Source organism: Hemiscyllium ocellatum, chromosome 33 (assembly GCF_020745735.1).
Source record: "Hemiscyllium ocellatum isolate sHemOce1 chromosome 33, sHemOce1.pat.X.cur, whole genome shotgun sequence".
NCBI classification, from domain to species: Eukaryota; Metazoa; Chordata; class Chondrichthyes; order Orectolobiformes; family Hemiscylliidae; genus Hemiscyllium; species Hemiscyllium ocellatum.
Genome location: NC_083433.1, coordinates 28,693,810 through 28,713,982, shown reverse-complemented (window position 1 = coordinate 28,713,982; position 20,173 = coordinate 28,693,810). Strand labels below are relative to the sequence as shown.

The 20,173-nt window shown below is 42.1% G+C and overlaps 1 protein-coding gene across 1 annotated transcript in view; it reads right to left on the bottom strand.

Annotated features, from left to right (window-relative positions):
• The window catches only part of dmc1 (DNA meiotic recombinase 1), a 182,927-nt gene that overhangs the window by 106,086 nt on the left and 56,668 nt on the right, over positions 1-20,173 (bottom strand). Inside the window, exons 6-8 of the mRNA XM_060849605.1 lie at positions 8,840-8,892; positions 8,610-8,651; positions 8,246-8,318 (exon numbers count right to left, since the gene is read on the bottom strand). Of these exons, the coding sequence (XP_060705588.1) occupies positions 8,246-8,318; positions 8,610-8,651; positions 8,840-8,892 (168 nt within the window). The remainder of the gene's footprint in view (positions 1-8,245; positions 8,319-8,609; positions 8,652-8,839; positions 8,893-20,173) is intronic.

Below are 20,173 nucleotides of genomic sequence, written 5' to 3'. Positions count from 1 at the left end.
ATTAAAGCTAGTTCAAAAATTTGAATTATTAAAAACTTATTTTATCCCAAGAATTTATTATTACCTTATATTATCTGAGGCATCCCAGAATTATTTAAATAAGTTAGATAATTTAATTAAGGGTTCAGGAAAAGAAATGTTGCATCTCCCACAATCAATCGCAAATGGGATGCTATATGCTAGAAGCTGCTTCGGTGGCCTTGGATTGAGTAAATTATCAACGTTTATTCTGATTGCTGTATTAAGAAATTTGAATCATTGTACAATTCTTCAGACAAAATTTTACATGCCTCATTTCTGTTTGAAGGGACTAGTATAACGAGAAAAATGGAAAATTTGAGCAATTTGAAAGAAATTTGGAACCCATATTTCATCAGCCAATCAGAAGAAAGAACGAGTGTCGATGATAGTGAGAATATTGAAGGAATGGAAGAATATAGCAGTAAAAATTACATTAAATGGAGAGAATTGGAGTTGCAGAAATGGATGGCCTTGCTCTGTCAGCGTGCAGGCATTCATTACTGTAAAAATGATAAAATCTCCAACAATTGGCTGAAGGGAATACAATACATGAAGACCTTGAAAGTGATTAATTCAATCCTCCTACGAACAAACCTGTATCCAACTAGGGTGACATTATTATATGGAAGACCATTTAATGTAAAGAGCTGTAGGAGATATAACAAAGGAACTGAGACGATTGTACACATTTCGGGCTGATGCCCATATGTGAAAAATATGCGTATTAAAAGACATAATAGGATGGTGGAAGAAACAACTAAATTTGTTGAAACTAAAGGATGGACCACTTCCATTGAACCCCGTATTAAGGATAATACAGAAAAACTTTGGATTCCAGAGATAATATTTAAGAAAGACAATTGTATTAGTGTTGTGGATGTTACAATTCGGATGGATAACCAAGAAAATTTGTTAGAGCAAGCTTAGGATGAAAAAGTGGGAAAAATATAAACATCTAAAGATGGAAATCATGGATCTTGTTGAAGGAACCTGTATATCATTCTACGGATTTGTGATAGGATCCCAAGGCAAATGGTTCAATAAAAACAATAACTTGATAAAAGAACTCGGGATCGTAAAATAATACTTTTACACAGAATACCACAAATCTGGTTTTATCCTTGACTCTCGAGCTGCTCAGAATTTTTATGGATCTTTAATGGACTCTATTAGCTTCTCTATAGGACATAATTTAATTAATTTTTAAGTTTATCTGATTTTAATAAGTTTTAGATACTATTTTAAATGTTAAAATGATTTTAGTCAGGGTGAATAAAATTAAATCTGCACTTGCCAACAGGTGATGAGCTAGTTGGGTAGCTAACTTGCCGTTTGAATAACCCTAGCACAATCCTCGCTTGGTTCTGCTCTACAATGATTGATCCCATTCCCTTTAACATCATCTGGCTATGTGAAAAGTGAGGTCTGCAGATGCTGGAGATCAGAGCTGAAAATGTGTTGCTGGTTAAAGCAACAGGAAATTCGACGTTTTGGGAAGGGCTTATGCCCGAAACGTCGAATTTCCTGTTCCTTGGATGCTGCCTGACTTGCTGCGCTTTAACCAGCAACACATTTTCAGCATCATCTGGCTGTGGTTAGCTAGACAGGGGTTAATTTTACATCGACGAGCGACAGAAAAACTCAAAGGACACAATCCACTCAGATGGTGAGTGCAATAATAGCCAAATGTCTCGTCATCTAATTAGTGACACGCATGAATGGATGAATGATAGGAGAAAGATTTTAAAAAGACATGAAAGGCAACTTTTTTATACAGAGTGGTTTATGTGTGGAATGAACTTCCAGAGGAAGTTGTGGATGTGGGTACAGTGATGATATTTAAAACACATTTAGATAAGTATATGAATAGGAAACATTTGGAGGGATACAAGCCAAGCACAGGCAGGTGGGACTAGTTTGGTTTGGGATTATGGTCAGTATGGACTGGTTGGAACAAAATGTCTATTTCCATGCTGTATTTTCCTCACATTCCCTATAAACATCCAGCCCTTTGCCTTGAATTCTCATCCCCTCGTGTCTCTTCAACTGAGTGGAACAATTGCTTCATATCCACCCTGCCCATGGCTCTCATAATCTCATACACGTCAATCAGATCACCCCTTTTTCCTTCTCTGCTCCAACAAAAACAACCCAAGTGTGACAATAAGAGGGATGTGCCATTAAGAGGGATTTGTTCTGTCCTGTTTCTCTTGAAGAGAAAACCATGGAAAAGACGGTAAATAGCTTTAGGTTTATTTCAAATTAGGTAAAAGAAGCATGAGCGTGTGGAATCAGGCTCACACAGACCCAGAGTTTTAGTTTTGCTTTCAGATGAAAAAGTTAGAGCTTTTGGAGTTGAAGCTGTTAGATACAGCTCTCCCTCTCTGCAGCAACAAAGAAGGTTGAGTTCTCTCTCTGTTACCAGATGTTTGGTGTTTTGGTGTTCCTTTCTTCTAGAGACAGCACGTGAGCAAATCTGTTTTGATGAATTTGCCTTTGCCAAGGTTGTGTTTATGAAATGCTGCTATACTGAAACAGTTGATGAGCAGTAGTTAATTATATATTAAATCTCAGTGGTAGAATTCACGCCTGCCACGCTGGAGACCCAGATTTGATTCCGAGCCAATGCATGACACTCCTTTTCTTCCCCTCTTGTGGCGCAGTGGTAGTGACTGTGTCTCTGGGCCAGAGGCACTTGGGTTCAAGTCCCACCTGCTCCAGAGGTGTGTAATAACATCTCTGAACTGGTTGATTAGGATAACAAGTTAAATTTAAAAAGTGTTTTAATAGCATTAAGTTGTGCCATTTTTAGTTTGCATTTTACTTGTGCTGTGAAAATAAATTGCTTAAAGTCTACTAGTTTATTCAATTGAATTACAGCTGGAACATAATGTCTTACACTTGCTACTAAATAAGATAAGAGTTAGGATCTATGCTATCTCCTTGATATGTTGTGAGGGGATTTGGTCTGTTCCATAACAAATCCATCTAACCTTTCCTCATAACTTAAATTTTCCATCCAGGGCAGCATCTTAGTAAATCTCCTCTGCAACGCATCCAGTGCAATTACATCCTTCCTGTCATGTGGTAACCAAAAATGCACACATCACTAGTTGTGCTGAAAATGTGTTGCTGGTTAAAGCACAGCAGGTCAGGCAGCATCCAAGGAACAGGTTGTGGTCTCACCAAACTTCTTTACAATTCCATCATGACTTCCTTGCTTTTGTAATCTATGCTTTGATTGAAAAAGGAAAGCGTCTTATGTGCTCTTTTCACCACCCTACTAAAATGCCTTTCTGCCCTCAAAGATCTATGGACAAACACGCCAAGGTCCCTTTGTTCCACAGAATTTTATACGGTCATACCATCAATACTTTCTTGTCAAAGTATTCCTTCCAAAGTTGATCACCTCACACTTTCTGGGTTGAATTCAATCTGCAAGTTATCTGTCTATCTGACCATCCCATTTATATCATGCTGTAGCCCAAGACACACAACCTCACTGTCAACCACCTGACCAATCTTTATGTCACCTACAAACTTACAGATTCAATCCCTAAATAGTGTGGGATAGGGACATGCAGATTAAGGTACTGCCATGTATTTGCTGCCCTTGTCCTTCTAGATGGAAGTGGTTCTTGTAGATAGTACACAGTACTGCTAACAAGCATCAGTGGTAGAGAGAGTGGATGCTTGTGGGTTTGGTGTCAATCAAACAGGCTGTTTTGTCCTGAATGGTGTCAAGTTCCTAGTGTTGTTTTAAGCTGCACCCATCCACAAAAGTGTGGTGTATTCCATTACACTTGTGACTTGTGCCTCGTAGATGGTAAACAGGTTTGAAGTTCAGGAGCTGGTTATTCAACACAGTTTTCCTAGCCTGTGAGCTGCTCTTCTGGTACAGTATTTATATGGTGAGTCTGACTGGGTTTCTGGTCAATGGTAAACTCCAGGATGAAGGTGAGGGATTCAGTGACGGTAACACTATTGAATGTCAAAGGTTAGATTTGTTTTGGTGATGGTCACAGCCTAGTGTGATGTTAATATTACTTGCCAGCCCAAAGCTGGATATTTTCCAGGTTTTGATGCAGTTAAACGTAGACTGTTTCAGTATGAGGAATCACAAATGGTGCTGAACATTATCAACAAACATCCCCACTTCTAACTTTATGAAGGTGGGAGGGTAATTTATGAAGCAGCTGAAGGTGGTTGGGCCGATGATACTACCCTAAGGAACTCCTGCAGAGATGACTGACCTCCAACCACCACAACCATCTTCCTATGTGCTAGGTATGTCTCCAACCAGCAGAGAATTTGTCTCCTGATACCCACTGATTCCAGTTCTGCTAGGGCTCCTTAATGCCACATTCAGTCGAATGCAGCTGAACGTGACAGTCCCTGATATTAAATCAGGGACTGTCACGGTCTCCTCAACCCTGGAATTCAATTCTTTTGTCCATGTTTGAGCCGAGTCTATAATGAGATCAAGAGCTAATGGCCCTCATGAAATCCAAATGGAGCAGGTTAATGCTGAGCAGTGCTGCTTGATAGAACTATTGATGACACTTTTGATCACTTCACTGATGATTGAGAGTAGACTGATGGAGTGGTAATTGGGCAGATTGGATTTGACCTGCATTTTATGTACAAGATGTGCCCAGGCAATTTTCAACCTTGTCAAGTAGATGCCAGTGTTGTAAGTGTACAGGAAGAGATTGGTGAGGGGAGTGGCATATTTTAGAGCACAAATCTTTTGTATTGTTGCTGGAATGTTGCCAGGGCCCCAAGCCTTTGCGAAATCCAGTGTTTCCAACTGTTTCTTGATATCACGTGGTGTGAACTGAATTGGGTCAAGACTGGTCTCTGTCATGCTGGCCAGCGCTAGAGGAGGCAGAGATGGATCATCCACGTGGCACTTCTGGCTAAAGATTGGTGGGCGGCACGGTGGCACAGTGGTTAGTACTGCTGTCTCACAGCGCCTGAGACTCGGGCTCAATTCCCGACTCAGGCGACTGACTGTGTGGAGTTTGCACGTTCTCCCCGTGTCTGCGTGGGTTTCCTCCGGGTGCTCCGGTTTCCTCCCACAGTCCAAAGATGTGCGGGTTAGGTGAATTGGCCATGCTAAATTGCCCGTAGTGTTAGGTAAGGGGTAAATGTAGGGGTATGGGTGGGTTGCGCTTCGGCGGGTCGGTGTGGACTTGTTGGGCCGAAGGGCCTGTTTCCACACTGTAAGTAATCTAATTGCTGTGAATGCTTCAGCCATGTGTTTTGCACTGATTTGCTGGGTACTTCATCATTGAGACTGGGGATGTTTGTGAGCTGTTTCTTCCTGTGAGTTGCTTAATTGTCCACCATTATTACACCGCGTCCTGGATGTAGAAGGACTGCAGAACTTAGATCTGATCCATTGGTTGTGGGATTGCTTAGCTCTGTATATTACTTGCTGCTTATGCTGTTGGGCATTCAAGACTACTTAGTTGGTAGCTTCACCAAGTTCTCCTTTTTAGGTATCCCTGGTGCTGCCCCTTGCATGCCCTCCTGTGCTCTCCACTGAACCAAGGTTGATCTCCTGGCTTGATGGTAATGGTTGAGTGGGGAATATGTTGGGCCATGAGGTTGTATGTTGTGCTGGAGTATAATTCTGCTGCTGATGGTGCACAGCACCACATAGATGCTCAAAGTCTGTCCCATTTACACGGTGGTACACAATGATGGCTGTTCTCAATGTGAAGGTGGTACCCACCCAAAATATTTTTGTGCCCTTGCCACCCGCAGTGCTTCCTCTAAGCTTTGATCAATATGCAGGAATATTGATTCTTCAGCAGAGGAAGGACTGTACGTCGTAATCAGCAGGAGGTTTCCTTGACCATGTTTAACCTGAAGCCATGAGACTTCATGAGGTCTGCACTCTATGTTGAGTTCTCCTGGAGCAACCCCCTCCTGACTGTATACCACTGTGCTACCTCTGCTGGGATTGTCCAGCTGGTGGGACAGGATATATCTAGGGATGGTGATTATGGTGTCTGTGAGGTGTGATTCCCTGAATATGGCAATGTCAGGCTGTACTTGACTAGTCTGTGAGACAGCTCTCCAATTTTGGGCACTAGCCCCAGATGTTAGCCAGGAGGACTTTTCAGGGTCGACAGGGGTGTTTCTGTCATTGTCTTTTCCAGTATCTAAGTCAATGACAGGTGGTCTTTGAGACTTCACAGCAATTGAAATAACTGAATAACTTGCTCGGCTATTTCAGAGGGCAACTGGCAGCCAACCACATTGCTGATAGTCTAGAGTCACAAGTAGACTAGAACAGGTGAGGTTGGTAGATTTCCTTTCCTGAAGTATATTCATGAACCAGATGGGTTTTTTTGATAATTGAGTGAAAAATGAGGTCTGCAGATGCTGGAGATCACAGCTGCAAATGTGTTGCTGGTCAAAGCACAGCAGGTTAGGCAGCATCTCAGGAATAGAGAATTCGACGTTTCGAGCATAAGCCGATGAAGGGCTTATGCTCGAAACGTCGAATTCTCTATTCCTGAGATGCTGCCTAACCTGCTGTGCTTTGACCAGCAACACATTTGCAGCTTTTTTGATAATTGACAATGGTTTCACAGTCTTCAGTTGGTTCTTAATTCCAGATATTATTTTAAAATTCAAAATTACACAAACTGCTGGGTCCTCAAAGTTAGCTATGTTTCCGGATAAATAATCTGGCGGTAATACTAGACCATCTCCTCCCCTTGTTTTGTACTTGTTTGTTTCCTCCACTATTTTGTGCTCTCCAATGTAAATTCTCCTGTCTCTGCCTGCAGTAGAACCACATTTCTTCTTGCTATTCTTTTTCATGTGCTGAAAGAAGCTTTGAGTCCACTTTTACATTTCATGTCAGCTTGCCTTCCTATTTCCTTCCTCTGTTAGTTTCTTGGTCATCCTTTGCTGAATTCTAAATAGGTCACAGTGCTCAGGTTTACTATGTTTTCTAAGAAACTTATAAGCCATTTCCACTGATCTAATGCAATTTTCATGCCTTTTTAGAAAGACAAATGGTGTTTTGGCCTTCATTGCAGAAGAATTTGTGTACAGGAGCAAGGAAATCTTAATGGAGCCTGCACAGGGCTTTGGTGACGCTACACCCAGAATACTGCATGCAGTTTTGGTCTCCTTACTCAAAAAAGATATACATGCCATAGAAGGAGTGCAGTTAAAGTTCACCAGACAGACTCCTGAGATGACAGTTTTGCTGTATGAGGTCAGATTGGGTTGACTGGCCTTGTATTCATTGGAGTTCAGAAGAGGAGGAAATATCACTGAAACGTAAAATTCTAACAAGATTAGATAGAAGGAATGCAAGAATGAAGTTTCCCCTAGTCAGGGATCCAGAACAAGGAGACACGTCTCATGGTATGCATTTCTGACTGAGATGAGGAGAGATTTCTTTTCTCACAAGGTGTTAAATCAGTGATTCTATACCATAGAATGCTGTGGAAGCTAAAACACTGAAAATATTAAAGGAAAAATAGATTTTAGAGGCTAAAGTTCTCAAAGGGTATAGAGACAGCAGGGTTATGGCAATGAGTTCGAGATCAGTCTGAAAGAAAAAACACAGAAAAAGGCAAGATTCCGTCATACTGTAAACCCCCGGTTTCTCATCAAGCCAAGCTGCATTCTAGTCTGTGATCCCAACAGAGTGGGGATTGTTGCTAGAAAATTATGTTTTTCCATGTCATTAACAGCTACACTGAAATGTTGTGGAATTCCATCATAATGCCAATTAGTGATATTACTGGCAAAATACATATACCCAAGTAATGAATTTTGACATTGGAATTCCCACAGAAATACATTCCAAAGGTGTAAAGCTATGTCACATTTTCTTGCTGGATTCAAACTCTTACCACTGACGGACAAGATCTAAGCAATGTGCACATGAACAACTATTCCCAACACTTTTCTGGTTAGCAACAGAACAAATGATCAAGTGCCTTGCAAGGCCTCCAAATGTCAGTAGCAAATTAGGAATTGGTTATTTAGAAGCAGAGAACATCAATGAATATAAAAACACAAAAAAAAATGTCAGTGGTCATACAGTAAGCAGATTGGGTGTGGAGGGAAGATATGCCACTTGTGTGCAGCCTACAAATTTATACTGTATAAAGGGCCACACTTATTTATCAGAAATCATGACAGAAGAAATACAGAATGGAAAAAAAACTAACAAAACAAAGGATACAAGGTATTCTCTGTATCAATGAAGATCACCTTTCCTCCAGAATATCCACTCGGTCCAGGAAGCTGAGCAGTTACTAGAATGAAAAAGACAAATCAATCGCTACTGTTTTGACCAGAGGCAGTTATATTGCTAAACGTTCATTAGCTCATCTCATAACAGTGTTTCCTACTTCAGGTTCAACTCAATTGAAAGGACCAATATAAGAACGCAAAATAATTTTGTTGGTTTTTAAAGTCCATAATTTACAGTGTTTTGTTTGAACTACAATAAAGACATAGATGATCTAATTCCACCCCTACATTGATAATAAAACCTTTTAAAGTACTCGGCTGAAGATTTTAAAACTTTGTTGAGGGAAACTTACTACAGAAAGTGTGAGACAGCTGTGTCTTTCCAGTTCGAAATTCTGCAAATAAAAACAGAAATTAACTACTAAGGAAAGATAAAAGAAAAATCTCCTACATAGTGTCTTCTACATCCTGAAAATTTCAAAGTATTTTATAACGACGACTTTTGAAGTGCTTTCACTATTGTTTCCACTGTTTGCTGTCTCTTCCCTATAGGTATTAGGGCCTCGGAGTCTGTTGCACTCACCGCCAAATGCCTCAGTGATTGCCATGCTTTCAATTCCACCACCCAGCAGTTTGCTGCAAAGCAACAAAGTAAATGTTAATATTTCACTATTTATTTTTCTAAGCTTAATTATAGCAAGTCAAATTATAGAACATACTTTCAGTCATTCAAAAGGACACAATAATTATTTGAATAGAAATGGTGAGTAGGGATGTGGGGAAAAGGCAGGAGACTGGCACTCAGTAATAGAAATGGTGCAGGCACAATCTGCTCTGTAACAGTTTTGTGAAATCATGCTAGATATGTCATTATCAATTTTAAAAAGTGTTTTATGAAATCTAATCTAATGGGAAGAGCCTCTCATGGTCAGCAACACAGTGAAGCACAATGACTACCAGATATAGGAGCAGAATTAGGCCATTTGGCCCACTGAGCCTGCTCCATCACTCAAACATAGCTAAAATTTCTCAACCAATTCAGCTGCCTTCTCCCCATTAACCATGATCCCCTTACCTATCTATCTCGGTCTTAAATAGACTTGATAACTTCCCCTCCACAGCCCTATGCAGCAATGAGTTCCACAGATTAACTGCTATCTGGCTAAAGAAATTCCGCCTGATTTCAATTCCAAAGGGGAGTCCCTTCATTCTGAAGCATGTCCTCGGATCCTAGACATCTCCTTCACATCCATTCAAGGCAGATCTCTCCCCCGCCATACTTCTAAACTCGATCAAGTACAGACCTAGAGTCCTCAACTGCTCCTCATATCCCCAAAACGATTTTCCTCTGGGCCCCCTCCAATGCCAGCACTCCTTCCTTAGATATAGGACCCAAAACTGCCCACAATATTGCAAATGTGATCTCACCAGAACCTTATACAGTACTGTTCTTGTATTCTTGCCCTCTCAAAATGAATGCTGCCATTGCATTTGCCTTCGCCTTCATAATTGCAAAGTGAACTTGCATATCAACCTTAAGGAATCCTAAATGAGTATTTCCAAGTCGCTTTGTTCTTCTGATTGATTGATGAAGCTTTTGCCCATTTAGAAAATAGTCTGTGCCACTATACTTCCTCTTAAAGTACATAAACCCTCACCCTTTCCACATTGCATTCTATCTGCCACTTCTTTACTCACTCACCCAGCATGTCCAAGTCCTTCTGCAGCCTCCCACTTCCTCAACACCACCTGTCCCTCCTCCTATCTTTGTGTCACTTGCAAACTGAGTAACAATGCCCTCAGTTTCTTCATGCAGATTGTTAATGAAAAACATGAATAATTGTGGTCCTAACATGGGCCCCTGCGAAACTCCACTAATCATCAGCTGCCATCGTGAAAACCACCCCTTCATCCCTACTCTCCGCCTTTTACCTGTCAGTCAATACCTAGCACCATCAGATCTTATTTAGCAGCCTCCTATGTGGCATCTTGTCAAAGGCCTTCTGGAAATCCAAATAAATCATGTCCACTGGCTCTCCTTTGCTCAAAGAACATTACAGCACTGGCACAGCCTTTCGGCCATCCAAGCCTGCGCCGATCCAGATCCTCTATCTAAACCTGTCGCCAATTTCCTAAAGATCTGTATCCCTCTGCTCCCTGCCCATTCATGTATCTGTCTAGATACATCTTAAATGACGCATTCGTGCCCGCCTCTACCACATCCCCTGGCAATGCATTCCAGGTACCCACCATCCTCTGCGCAAAGAACTTTCCACGCATATCTCCCCTAAACTTTTCCCTTCACACCTTGAACTCATGACTCCTAGTAACTGAGTCCCCCACTCTGGGAAAAAGCTGCTTGCTATCTACCCTGTCTAGATCTCTCATGGATTTGGAGACCTCAATCAGGTTTTCCTCCCCCACCCACCCTGTGTTTCTAATTAAAATAATCCAAATCTACTCAACCTCTCTTCATACTTAGTGCCCTCCATACCAGGCAACATCCTGGTGAATCTCCTCTGCACCCGCTCCAAAGCATCCACATCCTTTTGGTAATGTGGTGACAAGTACTGTACACAGTATTCCAAATATGGCCGAACCAAAATTCTATACAACTGTAACATGACCTGTCAACTCTTGTACTCAATACCCGGTCTGATGAAGAAAAGCATGCTATATACCTTCTTGACAACTCTATTGACCTGCGTTGCCACCTTTAGGGCACAATGGACCTGAACACCCAGATCTCGCTGTACACCAATTTTCTCCAGGGCTTTTCCATTTACCATAAAGTTTGCTCTAGAATTGGTTCTTCCAAAATGCATCACCTCGCATTTGTCCAGATTGAAGTGCATGTGCCATTTCTCTGCCCAACTCTCCAACCTATCTATATTCTGCTTAATTCTCTGACAGTCCTCTTCACTACCTGCTACTCTACCAATCTTAGTGTCATCTGCAAACTTGCTAATCAGACCACCTATACCTTCCTCCAGATCATTTATGTAAATCACAAACATCAGTGGTCCCAACATGAATCCCTGTGGAACACCACTGGTCACAGTTCTCCATTTTGAGAAACTCCCTTCCACTACTACTCTCTCTCTCCTGTTTCCCAGCCAGTTCTCTATCCATCTAGTTAGTACACCCTGTACCCCATGCGACTTCACTTTCTCCATCAGGCTACCATGGAGAATCTTATCAAATGTGTTACTGAAGTCCATGTATATGGCATCAATAGCTCTTCCTTCAGCAATCAACTTTGTCATTTCCTCAAAGAATTCTATTAAGTTGGTAAGAGATTACCTTCCCTGCACAAAACCATGCTGCCTATCATTGATAAACCCATTTTCTTCCAAATGTAAATAGATGCTATCCCTCAGTATCTTCTCAAGCTGCTTCCTTACCATTGACGTCAGGCTCACCGATCTATAATTACCTGGATTATCCTTGCTACCCTTCTTAAACAAGGGGACAACAGTAGCAATTCTCCAGTCCTCCAGGACCTCACCTGTGTTCAAGGATGCTGCAAGAATATCTGTTAAGGCCCCAGCTATTTTCTCGCTCGCTTCCCTCAGTAACCTGGGACAGATCCCATCCAGAACTGGGGAGTGTCCACCTTAATGCCTTTTAGAATATCCAACACTTCCTCCCTCCTTATGCCGACTTGACCGAGAGTAATCAAACATCAATCCTTAACCTCAACATCATCATGTCCCTCTCCTCAGTGAATACCAATGCAAAGTATTCATTAAGAATCTCAGCCATTTTCTCTGACTCCATACATAACTTCCCTCCTTTGTCCTTAAGTGGGTCAACCCTTTCTCCAGCTATCCTCCTGCTCCTTATATAGGAATAAAAGGGTTTTTGATTTTCCTGAACCCTTATTGCTAAAGATATTTCATGACACCTTTTAGCCCTTTTAATTCCTCATTTCAAATTGGTCCTACATTCCCAATATTCTTCCAAAGCTTTGTCTGTTTTCAGTCACCTAAACGTTATGTATGCGTCCTTTTTCCTTTTAGCTAGTCCTACAATTTCACCTGTCATCAGTAGTTCCCTAATCTTGCCATTTCTATCCTTCATTTTCATAGAGACATGTCTGTCCTGCACTCTAATCAACCTATCTTTAAAAGCTTACCACTTATCAAATATGGATTTACCCCAATTTAGCACTCTTCCTTTAGGACCACTCTCGTCTTTGTCCGTGAGTATTCTAAAACTTATGGAATTGTGATCACTATTCCTAAAGTAGTCTCCTACTGAAACTTCAATCACCTGGCTGGGCTCATTCCCCAACACCAGGTCCAGTATGGCCCCTTCCTGAGTTGGACTATTTACATACTGCTCTATAAACCCCTCCTGGAAGCTCCTTACAAATTCTGCTCCATCTAAACCTCTAACACTAAGTGAATTTCAGTCAATGTTGGGAAAATTAAAATATCCCATCACCACTACCCTGCTGCCCCTACATCTTTCCATAGTCTGTTTACATATTTGTACCTCTATCTCACACTTGCTGTTGGCAGGCCTGTAGTACAGTTCCAATATTGTTACTGCACCCTTCCTATTTCGCGCTCTGCCCATATTGCCTCACTGCTCGAGTCTGCCATAGTGCCCTCCTTCAGCATGCTGTGATATCCTCTCTGACCAGTAATGCAACTCCTCCACCCCTTCGTAACCTCCTCAAAGAATTCTAACTGATTGTCAGACATGAGCTCCCCTTGACGAAGCTGTGCTGACTCAGCACTATTTTACCACATACTTCTAAATACTCATCCTTAAGAATGGACTCTAAAACCTTAAGAACAACTGAGGTCAGGCTAACTGGTGTATAGTCTCCTTTCTTCTTAAATGGGGTGTGACATCAACCATTTTCTAGTCCTCTAGGACTCTCCACAATTCCAGTAATTCCTGAACGCTTACCATCAATGTCTATAAAATCTCCTCAGCTACATCCTTCAGAATCCTGCAGTGTAGTCCATCTGATCTAGGTGATTTACCAAGCTTTGGATCTTTTGGCTTACCCAGCTCTTTCTCCTTAGTGATGGCCACTATACTCACCTCTGCCTTCCACACCGTTTGAAGTTCTGGTGTGCTGTCAGTGTCTTCCAACGTACCTATTCAGTTACTTCATAATTTCTTTGTTCCCCATTACTACTTCACTAGCCTCATTTTTCAGTGGTCTAATGTCCATTTTTGCCTCTCTTTTATCTTTTAGATATCTTGCAATCCTCATTCATATTATTAGCTAGCATATTTTCAATATTCATCTTTTCCCCCTTTATTGTTTTTGTTAAGTTATCCTCTGCTGGTTCTTAAAGGCTTTCCATTCCTCAGGCTTCCCATTAATCTTCACCACATTGTGTGCTTTGTTTTTTGCTTTTATGCTGTCCCTGACTTCCCTTGATAGCCATGATTGCCCATCCTCCCCTTAGTATAGCTCTTCTTCCTTGGGATGCATTTCTGCTGTCTCCTGAATTACTCCCAGAAACTTCTGCCATTGCTACTCCACTATCTTCTCTGCTAGGCTCACCTTCCAATAAACTCTTCCTCATGCCCTTTGTAGTTACCTTTACTCAAATGCAATATTATTACATCAAGTCTACACTGACCCTCCGAAGAGCATCCCACCCACAGCCTAACCTATCCTCTCAGCCCACATTCACAGTGCCTAATCCTACTCATCCTGCACACAACAGGACAACATTGTACAGCCAATCCACCTAACAGGCACATCTTTGGGCTGTGGGAGGAAACCAGAGCACCCAACAGAAACCCTCCCCAATGTGGGGAGAACTTGCAAACTTCACACAGGCAGACAGTCACCCAAGGTTTCATTTGAACTTGGGTCCCTGGCACTAAAGCAGCAGTGCTAACCATTGAGACACCATGCTCTTATGCAATCAATGCATACATGGTATTAGTAACCCAGTAACAGTCCATGGCACTCACCATTCATGCCCAACATCCAAAATACTCCACCTCACTTTCACACACCTATCACTGTACCAATCAATCACCCCCTCCACATATCTTCAACTATTTAACTATGGTTGGCATATCAACCAAACAGTGCAAAACAGCATGATGCTACAATCAGGTCACAGCAATGCAAGTTAACCCTTTCCACTACTGTGATCTCAGCAATTTATGGTCGCTGTGAATCATTTTGTTTTTACACAAAATGACTGTTTATATTTGGATCACATGTGTGAAAGTGTTCCAGCAGAGGCACACAGGTTTATGAAGATGCTGCAGCTGTAGTTTTCCACTTCCACTTACAATGGTAAAACCATTGTTGTTTGGGGTTATACCACTGACAAGAGGGCTCTTATGATGCAGAGGTAGTGTCCCTACCCCTGACTCAGGAGGCCCAGGTGTAAATTCCACCTGCTCCAGAGATGTGACATAACATCTCTGAATAGATTGATCAGAGAATAGGACTCTTGAGGCACAGTAGTAGTGTCCCTGCCTGAGTCAGAAGGACTGGACTGAAATCCCTTCTAACCCAAAATGTGTTTGAACAGTTTGATTGAAAATATTGACGACTGGTTTTTTTGAACTCGACTACAATGACCTCACTGAGCATTTAACAAATCCCAGGCAAGTCTGGAATGGCACTGAGGTTTTTCACTGACTGTGTTCTCTGGTGACTAAAGTTTGAGGTAGTTTCACACAGGTTCTACACATTCTTTTTATCCCCTTGAGGGGATGTGATTGCCTTCCATGGAGATGATTTTGGCTGCTGCTGGGCCTGTTGCTCGCTTCCTACAGGCAAATTAACATCTTCAAATTCAGCAGTAGAATGTATGCCATTGCAAATTTCAACTAGTAGTGATTGCTTGGTACTGAACCCGTTTATGGAGTCTGGATTTTGACAGCTCTAACATTATCGAGATTTTGTTTCCTGGAAACTTACTTGTAGTTCATGAGGTTCTCTTAATTGCTTTATTTCAGTCCATTAAGCCTCAAACCATCAGCAAGTATCAAACTACATACTTCACCTGGTTTGCCAGGAAATGTTTAAGGATTAACACCTTTAAAAAATCATAGCCAACTCTACAGATGACATTGCCCACCCATCCCTTTATGGACCTGAAACCCTGCTGGATTGTCCCACCTCTTCCAACATTCCACTTCATTCCCCAAATACTGCTCGACCATCCTCCCCAAACTTCACAATCTTTTGCTTGATTTGATCTCACTATGGACTGACTTCACCAAGTCCACCTGACCTCTCCTGACCCACTCAGAATAAGCCTAAATCATTTCCCCTGATTCAACTACCCAACCAAGTCCCCTCACCCAGTCCAACCTGACTGCTCATCACCTGAATCCTTCATCTAACTTTCAACCAACCCCACACCCATGCACCTGACACTCTACCAGTCACCATTACACCTCTTCTACAGTTTCTCAGGAGCCTTTGGCATTTAAATTCTTCACTTAGTGAAGTCCAGCAACTAGTGCCATACAAAAAGGCTATGGTTGCCATATAGATTTAAGACTAAAATATAGGAACAGAATTAGGCCATTCAGCCCATCAAGTCTGTTACTCCATTCAAATTTGATTGGTATTTTTCTCAACATTATTCTCCCGCCTTCTCCCCGTAACCTTTGATCCCCTTACTAATCAAGAGCCTGATGTACCTCAGTACCAAAGGAAATCAGTCAGGACAGTTCGGACAGTTAACTCAGTGGTTCTTTATTCTGGCTACAACCTCAGCTTTTAATAAACCAAGCAAAATAAAGCTTCAGACTTACAACCTAACTTAAGTATTGCATGTGAATGGGTCACATTCTCAAAAAGTATCTCTAATCAATTGACTGTGGACACCAGCGTTGGCCACTTCTATGGTGGTTGCTCTCCAGTTTTATCTGTACTCACATTGTTTCCCTTCTTTATACGGTGGTTGTTTACACTTTCTCTTTGAATATACTGTAAACCTTGAAGCTTTGTATGTTATCCCTCCTGCATCCTTGATGTCTTCACTGCTGATTGCTCATGTGAGCTATTACTATTTACCCCACTGTGGAAAAGGATGCTTTTCATCTAAGCTGTTTATCACCGAAAAAAACCCAGAAGGCACCAAGTCACTAGCTGTCAAGTTTGATGTAGTTTGTAGGTGGGTCCACACACCTATTTCTGTCTTAAACACATTCAATGACTTGGTCTACACAGCCTTCTGTGGCAATGAGTTCCACAGAGTCACCACCCGGGCTGAGAAAATTCTTCTTAATCTCAGTTCTGAAAGGTCATCCCTTCACTCTGAGGCTGTGTCCTCGAGTCCTAGTCTGTCCTGATAGTGGAAACATCGCCAAGCCCATTCTATCCAGGTGTCTCAGCATTCCAAATAGATAGGCTAGAGCCTAAGGCAGATGTGAAGTGGGTATTCCGGGTGTGATGCAACTGGTAAAACCACTCAGCTTTAAGATTAGATTCCCTACAGTGTGGAAACAGGCCCTTCGGCCCAACAAGTCCACACCGATCTTCCGAAGAGTAACCCACCCAGACCCATTTCTTTCTGACGAATGCACTTAACACTATGGGTAATTTAGCATGGCCAATTCACCTGACCTGCACATCTTTGGACTGTAGGAGGAAACCAGAGAACCCAGAGGAAACCCATGCAGACAAAGGGAGACTGTGCAAACTCCAAACAGTCACTCAAGGCTAGAATCAAACCTGGGTATCTGGTGCTGTGAGGCAGCAATGCTAACCATTGAGCCACCATGCCGCCCTTAAGCAAAACAGAATTGTTTCAACTGTAGTGTTTAAAAAAAACTGAATTTATAAGAATTTAACAATTGGAAGACTTAACAGACCCAATACAGTAACAACCACTAACTAACTGTTCCAATACAGGAACATGCCTGAAACACACCCCTTGGCAAAAAGGTAAATTCAAACCCAGACTCTTACAGGCAGGAGAGAACAACATTCAAAGAGATTTCAGAAAAAGGTCAGAGAAATTCTTTACTGAAGCTTGCAAAACCCCTGGATTCACACACCTTGTGACTGCTACTGCCAAAACAAACTAGAAAAAACCTAAATGGGCACTCGCTTTCCATTGTTGAATGAGACCCTCTGGCATCTCTGCCTATATGACTTTCCTTCAAAAAAAAGGACAAAAATGACCTTTTCAAAGTGATAGCATCATCACAGGTATGAGCTGCGCACAATATTCCAAATGTGATCAGATCACATTTGGAATATTGTGCGGAGCTCATACCTGTGACAATGCTGTCACTTTGAAAAGGTAATTTTTGTCCTTTTTTTGAAGGAAGGTCATACAGGCAGAGATGCCAGAGGGTCTCATTCAACAATGGAAAGCGAGTGCCCATTTCTCCCATTTAGGTTTTTTTCTAGTTTGTTTTAGCAAAACCTCTCACTTTCCCACACTGTCTTTTGCCTGTTACTTCTTCACCCACTATCCCCACCTGTCTAAGCCCTTTCGCAGCCTCCCCACTTCCTCATCACTACCTGCCCCTCCATCTATTGGTATATCTGCAGTGATTGTAATGAGGTCAGCCAGGTGCACCTCATAGGAGTTCACTGATTGGGGTATTTAATTTGGTCTAATCAGACAGCCCCAGCTGATAGATATGAAGAGGAGTGCCACCTACACACACACACACAGTATGGGTGCTGGGGAAAAAATAAGCACTACTGCAGTTAGATGGTAGTTAAAAAAAATAAATGAAGAGGAGTGTCAGATATCCTGTTCACTCAAGAGGTAGCTTTGAGGAAGCTGGAGCAGTGTCAAGAACTTGCCATGTGAAAAATTAAGGGTGGTTTGGTGACTGGCTAATGGCTTCTGAAATGTTGTTACATTGGTAAGAAAAGCATGTACCTGAAGAAATTCACTTGCAATTGTTGTCTTTGATTTGAGGTAAGCATTTTTGGCAGCATGCCATATTTGGACTTCTTCAATCTTGCCTATGTATGGGCAGCACGGTAGCACTGCTGCCTCATAGCGCCAGAGACCTGGGTTCAATTCCCGCCTCAGGCGACAAACTGTGTGGAGTTTGCACATTCTCCCCGTGTCTGCGTGGGTTTCCTCCCACAGTCCAAAAATGTGCAGGTTAGGTGAACTGGCCATCCTAAATTGCCTATAGTGTTAGGTGAAGGGGTAAATGTAGGGGGAGGGGGTCTGCGTGGGTCGTGCTTCGGCGGGTCGAGGGGCCTGTTTCCACAGTAAGTAATCTAATCCTAATCAAAAGACCCTTTCCAGTATGTGAAAGGAATTCAATTTTTTGCCAAATGACATTTTGAAAAGCAATGAGTAATTCTCCTGACTGCTTGTAGACCAGCAATCTTTTTAGTTATTAGGAGCCTAACTTTTCCTGAGACACCAGATACTAGAGAGTCAATGGATTTAGTTAAAGAATATAATGACCACAAGCTGCCTTTAATCTGTGATGCTATTGGTCTTGCTTGATAATTTGAGAATCGGAGGAAAAGGAGATGTTAAGTGTATGTGGGATTAATGATGTAACCATGCAAAAGCACTTACTAACTGAACTCCAAACAGGCATTACAACCGGTTTAATTATTGGAAAGTGTGGTAAGTAGAGCTTATGACCTGCAGGGTATTTGAATGGCAGTGGACAGTCTTTGCCAGTCTAACTGAGCTTGGTAGCCATGCTGTGGAAGTGCTGGTATTGGATGATGGGGGTGGACAAAGCTTAAAAACAACACCAAGTTACAGTCCAACAGGCTTATTTAGAAGCACTGGCTTTCAATGCTGCTCTTTTGTCAGGCAGTTAGTGGGGCAGGATCATAGGACAGAATTTATAGCAAAAATCCATGTCCTACAACTGATTCAATATTGAACAAACCTAGACTAAGTCTTTCTGTTAAAATGGTTGCAGGTTTTGATTCACTTTAATATGTAAATCTCAAACTCTTTCAAGTCACATTCCTGAGATAACTTGATGTTACTTTTTAAAACACTTTAACTCCAGACAATGCATTAAAGTTGAGGTTAGTCTATCTGTATTTCAATCTTGAGCGATTGGTTCTCTTTTTAAAATAGGAATTTATAAAATATCACGGATTGCCTGCCTGCAGACTTTGCTTTTTGAACAACAGAATGTATCTGCAAACTCACCCCAGACTTGTATGCTTGCATATGAGTGTCTGCATGTTTGACAATGTGATGGAGTATATGCCTTAGGGTGTGCCAGTGTGAGGGGGTCTGTATGTGCTTGTGTATAGTGTAGTGGGCTCACCTGTAGTGACGTGAACCCAAGGTCCCAGATGAGGCCATCCTCATGGGTACTGAACTTGACTATCAGCCTCTGCTTGGCCACTCTGTATCCTAAAGCCTGCCTTTGAGGACAGTCACCCAAAGATCTGAGGCCAAATGTCTCTGACTGGGAGGAAACGTCCCTGTCTGGCAACTTGCGTCCATTAATCAACACTGTCTATTTTGTATGCTGCAGGCAAGGATGCACCAAGGCATGGTACATTGAGACCAAGGAGAAGCTATGACAGCAGATGAGTGGATATTGTGCAACAATCGCTAGACAGGATGTTCCCTTCCAGTCAGAACACTTCAGCAGTCAAGGACATCTGGCCCCTGATCTTTGGGTGATTGTCCCGCCCCTGATCTTTGGGTGATTGTCCTCCAAGGTGGACTTCAGGATATGCAACAACAATGACTGACAGGCTGATAGCCAAGTTTGGTATCCCTGAAAACTGCCTCAACTGGGACCTTGGGTTTATGTTGCATGACAGGTGACCCCACTACTTGCCCCTCTCTTGGTTTTATGACTTTTTTTGGACTGAGCTTGGTGAACACCACTTGAGTGCAGGCAAATGCAGAGCCTCACTCAGCTCATAGTCCTGAACAGAGGGAGTTTAGGTCAGCCCACAATAAAAACCTAGGACATGGCCAAACAGTTACAATTT